Source organism: Rhinolophus ferrumequinum, chromosome 11, assembly GCF_004115265.2.
Source record: "Rhinolophus ferrumequinum isolate MPI-CBG mRhiFer1 chromosome 11, mRhiFer1_v1.p, whole genome shotgun sequence".
Lineage (NCBI taxonomy): Eukaryota > Metazoa > Chordata > Mammalia > Chiroptera > Rhinolophidae > Rhinolophus > Rhinolophus ferrumequinum.
This window is the reverse complement of record NC_046294.1, coordinates 3,475,926-3,484,899: the sequence shown is the minus strand read 5'-3', so window position 1 is coordinate 3,484,899 and position 8,974 is coordinate 3,475,926. Positions and strand designations below refer to the sequence as shown.

General features: G+C 56.5%; 1 protein-coding gene across 1 annotated transcript; it reads right to left on the bottom strand.

Moving 5' to 3' along the window:
- Nucleotides 1–2,123: 2,123 nt before the first annotated feature.
- LTO1 (LTO1 maturation factor of ABCE1) lies at nt 2,124–8,718 on the bottom strand. The gene is made up of 5 exons (XM_033120057.1): nt 8,552–8,718; nt 7,197–7,302; nt 6,108–6,178; nt 2,669–2,786; nt 2,124–2,391 (listed from the first exon to the last, which is right to left on the bottom strand). Exons 1-5 carry the CDS (start codon nt 8,599–8,601, stop codon nt 2,323–2,325), a joined length of 414 nt encoding a protein of 137 aa, XP_032975948.1. The 5' UTR covers nt 8,602–8,718; the 3' UTR covers nt 2,124–2,322.
- Between the last annotated feature and the right edge of the window lie 256 nt (nt 8,719–8,974).

Sequence of the window (8,974 nt, the reverse complement as noted above, 5' to 3'; positions counted from 1 at the left end):
GAGAGGAAGGAGGGAGCAAGCCAAAGCCTTGGGAAAACTATGAACCCACCAGAAAGGGACAAAATCCAACCCAAAGAGCTCCCGAATTCTAGGCCTATCTGGACAAAGGTTAATATCCAAGAGAACCAGGTGGACAGGATGGGAGGGGGAGAGGGCAAGCAGGGCCCCACGCACACAAACGATGGAAACCCAGCCCAATGGGCTTGACCGACCAGAGCACCGCCAGCTCATTTACAGGGAGCCCGTACACCGGGCCGCTCGCTGAGGCCCTCAGGGCCAGGGGCGCTCTGCCTCTGCTCTGCCACACCCAGGCTGGCCACATCCGCTGGGGTGCGTGTTGCCTCAGGAATTCCAGGTGTCACATCCCCACGGAACGCCTTCCAGAACAGATACCACCTCTCTCGTAAGTGACGTAACCTTTCCCAGAAGCTCCCAGAAGACTTCCACTGCAATCGCATTAGCAGAGGAGCCATGCCCATTACTGAACCCACCGCTGCAGACGGCGTCACCTGCGACCGCGAGGGACTGGTAAGGGGGCCTCCACTTGGATTAGAAGCGAAGGCCGTCTGGGGTGACCAAGAGTTCCTGGAAACTGGGTCTAGTTCTCCAGGGAGCTGGGCAGGCAGAGGTCAACCCAGTGTCCGGGGACCCTGAAGGTCAATGAGGCAGCCTGACCCAGTGTGACGGGGACAGAAGTGGCTGGCTGCTGCTCCTGCTAACTCCTGGTATGGGAGAGGCTGCGGGAGAGGGGGGCAGGGATATAAGCGGGGGGAAGAGACGGGGGGGAGAGAGGAGAGAAGAGAGAGCGAGGGAGAGAGCAAGGGAGAGAGCGAGAGAGAGAGAGAAGCTTGGGGCAGGAGAGATGAATAACTGCTGACAGGCAGCTGGGCCCGGGTCAGCAGGAACTGACCTGCCTGGAAAACACGGGCACCCTTCTTTCACAGGAACGGTTTCTGTGTTAATGAAACACGTGGATGGAAAGCCACACACCTTCCTTTGTACCTAGACCCCAAGTACCACGGAGGAACGAAGGCATTGGCTGGATGTCGCATTATGAACGGTCCCAGACGGCCTTTAGCTTTAAAAGACGCGATTTATTTTTGTTCTCCAATTACAAAAATACATTATCACAACAGGTAACAGAAGACACAAAAACCAGCAAGGGAAATGCGGCGGCCCCTGCCTCTCGCCGCCAGGAGAGCCCAGGAGGACCAACACGAGGAAAGCAGTGTTTGAGGGGTGCACCCAGCACACAAGACGCCCCCAAACTGAGGGGCTGCAGGTGAGGACATACACGCTTAGTGCAGCGAGGCCACCGACTGGGGGACAAAACGCCCAACCGGCTCCCCAGGAATCCCACTCGGGTCTCCAGCCTCTTCCTTTATTCACCCCACTCCCTGCTTTTGGACATAGTCCCCCCGACAGGAGTTGGGGAGCAGCATGCCACAGCCCTGGGCCCCTCCGGGGACGTGGGCCCGTGCAGCCACGTATGAAGCAGCTCAGGGAGGATGACCCGGGGAACGCGCCCCCCTCCGCCGGGCCTCCCCCGCATACACACTGCCCTCTGTGCGTGCGGGCAGACGAAAGGACCCACTCAAAGGGAGAAGGCAGCGTCCTCAACGCCAGACTCCAAAAGCTTCCGTGTACAGCGTGCTGGCCTAACACTTAGTCTTCAGCTTAACATGTTCCCCTTGAACCGGTTCTGAAGCTGCAAAGCCCCAGCCCCACCTGGAGTACTGAGCGGGCCGCGGGCCTCTTCTCTCTGCCAGATGCCACAGGTCTGTTCTTGCATCTGTAAAAAGGGAATAACCTCCCCTCGTGGGTTACTGCAGGGATTCAATAAAACACGGAGGCACGTCACACAGCGCTGCGCATCTTAAATGTCAGCGCTTGTTGCCACTCACTAACTTCATGTCAACCCTGACGCTCTCATTTTTTGAAAAACCTGTCCCTCTGAGCGCTGAATCCAGGCTTGGGGGGAAAACCCCCGGGGGCCAACCCTACTCAAGAAGCCGCCAGGCCTGCTGCCCAGCTGGACAGGGCCAGCGAGTGCCTCGCTCAGGCTACAACAGCAGACGGGTGGGACACAGGACAGGCCTGTGTGGAGGGCCCCGTGGGGACAGGCCTGTATGGGGGGCCCCGTGGGGACACTGAGGCAACACAAGCAGATCAGGGAAGGGAGCCCTTCCATTGGCCAAACTGGGTGCCTCCCTCCAGAACAACGAAGACCGACCCCATCATTGCTCTCCTTCAACCACATTTTTAAACGCCTAACACACAGACATCGGTCCTTGACGTTTCGTCTTTGTTCATCTGTCGTCCTCAAAATGAAAGTCCAGAACCTTCCACACTAATTTTAAAGTCCGGCTGAACATTCAGTAACGAACAAAGCTGAAAACACAAAAGAAAAACGACGTTTTTTTTTTTTCTTTTTTTTTACAATCTCGTGGATTCTGCCTCACAAACCAGAGCCCACCTCTCTCTAGCTGCAGCTCTGCTTGTCTATGTCACCACCCTTCCAGAAGCCCTAACACCTCTCCTCTAGACTCTGCAGTCGACACACAAAACGCTTTGCACACGCAGCCCGAGACCGTTACAGAGGGAGCCCCCAGGGCCCACGGCTCTTCTGAGGAAGGCACTCCCACCAAAAGAAACACGGCGGACAAACCTGCTTAAATCTTCCTCGAATTCTGTCTAAGTCGTCGTGAAGTTTGGCGTAAGTAGGGTCATCGTAAGGGAATTTCTGAATCATTCCAATCAACGATTCTAAGACCTTCATCTTTTTGCTGCAAAGCACAGAAATGAAAGGCTTTTAGTCCTCTGTACACAACAGGCTCAGCTCACGTGACAACCACGGCGCCTGCTTCCTTCAGAGCGATGGGCGCACTGAGCACGGCTGGGTTCAGAAGCCGGTGACGGCTTCTCTTATCACGCGAAACAGTATTTATTTACTGAGCAACGTGCTCTCGCCCACACCCGTGCCTCCACATAAGTACGGCCCAAGCAGCAGATGTGCCTCCGTCCTCGCCGCGGAGCCGGGCACGGGGGCAACTCACAACAAGCACGCCGACGGCTGCTTCCCTGGCTCGCAGACACGGGAACAGGCAGAACTAGACAGGAAAGGGCACGCTGGGCAAGACCAAGCCTGCCCTGGGCCCGGGGACTTTCCAGGACTGAGACACGCTGCTCCCAGGCTTGGGGGTTCAGCGGCAGGTGAACCAGCCACGCCCTTCCCTGCCAAGGGCACGGCCGGTGTCCCAAGAGTCCAGTCCCCTCCCCAGGGAGACAAAGGGCTCCGCTGGGCGGGAGGTGGCGGTGCAGAAGGGGCCCAGGCGCCCGGTCATTCAGCCTCGGACCTCGGCGTCCTCATCTGTAAAATGGGGTGTTAACCGCGACCCCACAGGCTTCCTAGAGCACACGTGCTCTGTGGCAAGTGCAGAACCTAGTAGCACAGGGCAGGCGCTCCATAAATGTTTGTCTCCTCGCTTCCACCAGACCCGGGAGGCCAGGGTGCTCTCCTGGGGGCAGGTTAAAAACAAGCAGATGTGCCCACATCTGCATAATGTGCCACATCTGATCAGCTGAGTGGCAAGAATATGCTCGATTAATAGGACTTTCAAAGAATGTGTTCTCGAGATGAATCAGTAACAATTCAAAGCAACCAAGACCTCCCGAGTACCTGCTATGTTTGCTGGCTTTAGGTCACGAGTGACTGAGACCCAGAACGTATGGCTCCGTCTCTGAGAAAGTGGAAAGGCAAAGCAAGTTAACTAAAGCCACAAAGCACTCGGTTTCCGGGGAGATCACAGGCAGATGCCAACAGATGGGAAATGGCTGTATTCGAACACCATACAAGAACACCGCCCGTTTTCAACTTTGCAAGTAGTGACTTACCCTTCTCTGGCCAGTGAAGCCACTCCAAACACACCCGGCAAAGTCAGTGCATGTCAGGAGGGCGTGAATCACTCACGGCTGATGTTAACAAAATTGACGCAGGGAAAGTGCCCAAATTCAGCCCTGGCCAAAGGCCGGGCTGCGTGAGGCTCCAGCCAGTTGCTCAAAGGGGCAAGAAGCACCCCAGAGTTTCCAGAAAAGCTACGTCCCAGCTGCAAAGCACCCTAATGTCTTAGCTACTGCTCTCTGTGGTCTGTGGCGTCAAAGCCCAATTTTACCAAGCAATGATGCAGATGGCAGGTGTTTCTTTTTTGACATCCTTACTTGGAACATGAAGCAGAAGATCCTCTATCAGCCTTCTAACATTTTTTTTTAATTGCACTGATTTATAAAATGCAGTCTGCGAACCATGGCTCCAAGGTAAAGACTTTCAGGCTCAAAGAGCCCCTCAGGCACTGCTGGTGGGTGGTGGGAGCAGGGGAGCGAGCACCCAGGCTGGGAGGCTGCCACCGGCCAAGCCAACCACCGCAGCTCCTGCTCTGACAGACAGACTGGAGGCACGGCTTTAAGGAGTTAGGGAACCCCTGCTCTGGGCAAGGGGTGGCAGCCCCTGGATGTGGGACCCCTCGCACACAGTGCCAGCGGGAGAGGGGAGACAGGGAGAACTCCAAGAGGTGTCTCTCCTGGTCCTTTGTGTAGCGGGGTGCAGCGCCAAGCTCAGCTTCCACTGCCACCCAGTGGCGCCACACACAGGCTGCCAGCCACTATTCTAACCGATCACCGGCCATCCTGCACCCTCGCTGAGTCCTCAGAGGACATTCCCCCCAAGGATATGCACCTCAGTCGCCCCCCAAGGACTCATGCAAATGGAGTGGCCCAGTGACACGGACAAGTCAGAGACAGGCAACCTCAGAATCACCCACACTCAGCGGCAGGCATCCTGGTTCTACATCTGAAGGGGGAGGGGGCAAATTCTAGCAAGTCTAGCTATTTCATGAAGGCAACGAGTCCCCCGAGAGCAGAATGCCACCTTCCCTGCTCTGTTGCCCACTCTCCTCGCGCCCCTCCCAGGCTAAGCAAAGCCACCAGGCATCAGGAGGACGAAGCACCAGCGAGGCTGAGTCGGTTCCCATGAGCAGGAGGGGAGGACGGCCAGGCCACGTGCTCCTTCTACTTCAGGACGCGTTTCCAGCTTCAGAATGAGCACAGATGCGACAGGGCCACGGCGCCTTCGGTAGGCAGCACAGGGTGTAAGAATAGCGTAGAAAGGCTACAACAGCGCCCATGTACCCAGTGCTACTAAGAACCAGACACAAGCTGAACACATTAAATGTGTTAGCTCGTTAACAGACCTAGTTGGCTACACTTTTAAAAAAACTAGTGACAACAAGGTCACCATTTCTGAGCCCCAGTCATACCAAGACTGTTGTACTCTGCTTATGAGAAGTTTAGAGGAAAGATGGAGGAGAAGATATCAATTTCAACATTGCTAACGGCAGTCTATCTAAAAGCCACCTGGTGCTCTAATGGCACCAGGAGAAAGCCAGGGGGACCTGAGAACTCGCAAAGTAGTAACGACCAGTGTTCATCCAACACTGAAAACATGCCTGGCACTCCCTGGTTACAGGCCCCCCTTATCTGCAGGGGTACATTCTAAGACCCCATGGACAGCACCGAACCCTTACATACTGTTTTAAAGGAAGCCCTTTATGGCTTCTCTCCAGCATGCCCGAGTGGCCGACATCACGACTCCTGCGCTCTGTGGCCATTAAGTAACATGAGGGTGACGTGAACACAAGCCCTGCAATTCTGAGCTGGTCCCCAAGGTGGCTACTGAGTGACTAGCGGGCGGGAGAGTCTGCGGCGTGGAAACGCTGGACACCGTGCGATGCACGTCCTGGGCACACAGGAGCAGGACGGCGCGAGACTTCCTCACGCTGTTCACAATGGTGCCCAATTTAACACTTATGAACTGTTTATGTCTGGAATTTTCCATGTAATAGTTTCAGACCCCAGTTGACTGAAAGCACAGATAAGGGAGACTACTGTACTATTTCCTGTGAATCTCATAACAACATTCAAGTTTGGTATGATGATTTTCTCCATTTTCCAGATGAGGACACCGAGACATTAACTGCTCAAGGTCACAGCAAGCTAATGGAACTAGAACTCCTGGTCCACACACTGAAAAAAAAAGAAGTCTCAAACTTTACCTGTCTTTCTCAGTGGCCCGACCGTGCAGGAGACACCTCCAAGCAAAAGCAAAACCTTGGTAGCACCCGATCTGTAAATTTAAAAAACATTTAAGTGAGAAATGAATAAGTAACTAGCTACCCTTGGTCTAATTATCCTACTCTCAAAACAATAGGTGGGGAGGAGGGCAGTGGTGTCTTACATTGTTGTTCTAGAAGTATGTGTTGAGCATCAGGCAACAGAAATTAGGTCATCAGTGGGGTAGCCAGCCTCCAAGGGGGTCCCACAGACCATGTCCTTGGGCAGCCCCTCTGATGGTACCAGAGTGGACAGTGTAACCAATAGAACTCAGGAAGAGGGAGCACGTGACTTCTGAGGCTAAGCATCACAGACAAGGTCACTTCTGCCTTCATCACTGGCTCAAGTGTCACGAGGGCACTGAAGCAGCCCCGTGGAGAGGTCCACAGGGCGAGAACAATCGCTGTGTGCGGCACCACACAAGGGGCTCTTCCAGCCCCGTCAAGCCTTCACACGCCTGCAGCCCTGGCTCCATCATCAGGAGACCCGGAGCCAGAGCCAGCCAGCTCCGCTGCTCCCAGACCCCTGACCGGCAGGAGCCAGGGGGATAATAAACGGTGGCTGGCTTAAGCCCACATGTTTCGTGGCCATTCGTTTTGCAGCAACAGACATGTAATATAGTCATGACTGCCTCAGACTTTTCATTTAGTGCCAGCTGTCCGTGAGGGCCACTCGAGGGCACTGGGCCGAGGAGAAGGCAAATCATAGATTTTACGGAATTTTGGCGTAAATGAAAATGGAATGTTTTCACATGACATTCTCTGGGTGAGGATTCAGCTGGCTTAAGACCCGAGGCAGCACCACGACATTCAGGTAAACTGAGGTGAACGAGGATGGGTTTTGTCATTCTCCAACCCGCACGTCATTCTCTCGATACAGTTCCGTACCAAGCGCATTTCTCCATCAACATTCTGCCTAGTCTCTTGCCATTTTAAAAGGCCTGACGCTCTGGCTCCCTCATCCCGACCATCAGAGTAAATTATAAACGGCACATGAAAAGGATTCGTTTCAACGCAGGGGTTCCCACTCACCTCAGATCCGATTTTAGCGCCGTGCAATGTGCCATGTTGTCTTCCCTCAATGATACCCAAGCTGCTGCCTTCTTCATAGCCTTCCTGGTACCCTTCCCCGTGAAACCTGGGACAGAGAAGCAGCACGCTTGAGCACATAAAGAGGAGAGAGAGTCTTCTTCCCGGGAAGACTTTGCTCCCCCCCGTTACCCAAACCCAGCGAGACAAGGCACAGCACAGCAGAAAAAGCAGAAAACGTAAGACAGAACATTCCGGCTCCCTTCCCAGCTCTACCCCTCCCTAAGTCTCCTCCGGGGGGAGGCGCCCTATCTCTTGAAGCCTCTTCACCAATGAGGGGGGCGAGCTACTTCGGGACTCCCAAACCTGGAGGGACCCCAGAAACACACAGGGAAACTTCGAAGACATTGCGTAAGTCTGAACTAAGGCCCAGGAATCTACTTTTCGAAACTTCCCAGGGGACCCTGCTGTGCAGCCCGGGTGGCACAAAGTCCAGGGAGTCTGTAAGATACCAGACGGGACCAACTGCTTCAAAAAACCCGCAATCCATGGAGGGCTTTCCATCACATCTCAGTAGACGCGCAGAGAGAAATGCCATCAGGGCACCACAACCTGGACGAGGGCTGTGGTGCCTGGAGCGTAATCAAGTCTCTGACTCTGGGGGCTCAACGGGGGCAAGTGGCACCGCCTGAACCTGCAGTCACCAAAAAGGACAGGAGTTCCCGCCTGCTGGTTGCGTGACCTGCCTCATCTGGGCGACTGAAACAGGTACCAAAGTACAACACGTAAGGTACCAGATTCACAACACAAACGTCGGCCACTGACGGGTGCACGTCCGCTTTCCCGACACCACTGCCGGCTCAGACAGGCAGGCACACGGCGACTGCCAGCGCCCCCGCGTCACAGCCCCCGCGCTCCCCGGGGGCTCCGCAGGGGCAGGGAGGACGTCGCACACATTCATCAGCGTGGCCATGAATGCCGCCGTATGTCCTACCATTAAGGAACAAGGAAAGGGGGCAGGGCCCAGATGGCAAAGGTCTGTCGCACGCGAAGACGGGGCGTCCCTGGAGGAAGGCAGTCAGGAGGCCGAGCAGATGCTTGGGGCAGCCCGACCGCGGAGGCGGGTCTGCAGGAGCAGCTGGGCACCGGGCGCCCGCCCCAGCGGCCGACGAGTAAAGAAGGATCCAGAGCATCTCGGCCCCACCCGTGTCCGCCACTCCCAGGACCCCAGAGCGCCCCTGCAAGGCCCCCACGCCCGGGACACCAGGCCCGAGCGGCCGCCGCAGCCCGCAGCCCAGCAGCTCCAGAGCTCACCTGACGGGGCGGGGGTCCCCGTCCCAGCGAAGGCTGCCACTCACCTGTCATCCGCCATCACGATGGCGTCGAACGGGTCCTGATCCCCGGCCATGGCGGCAGGTCGGCCCGCCTCTGGCCCGGAGCTCCGCCACACGCCGCTGCCGCCGCCGACCCGCGAGGTTCCAGCGGACCATCCGCTTCCGAAGAGGCGAAACTCACTTCCGGCGGCGGCTGCGCGGGGCAGGCCGGGTAAGGACGGCGCGCGGCAGGGTCCAGCAGGCGCCGGCGCGGGCTCGCAACGCGTGCGCGGGGGCGGAGCTGGGCGGAGCTGGGCGGGGACGCGGCCCCGCCCCCCGCCCCTCCCTCCTCGGCTCCCTCAATAGGCCGGTGGGTCCCAACCCGGAGCGTCCACCTGGCAGCGGGAGGGGGTGTGACCCATGTTTTCAGTTTTACAAAACCGAGCAGATGGAACCGAATGGCCAAAA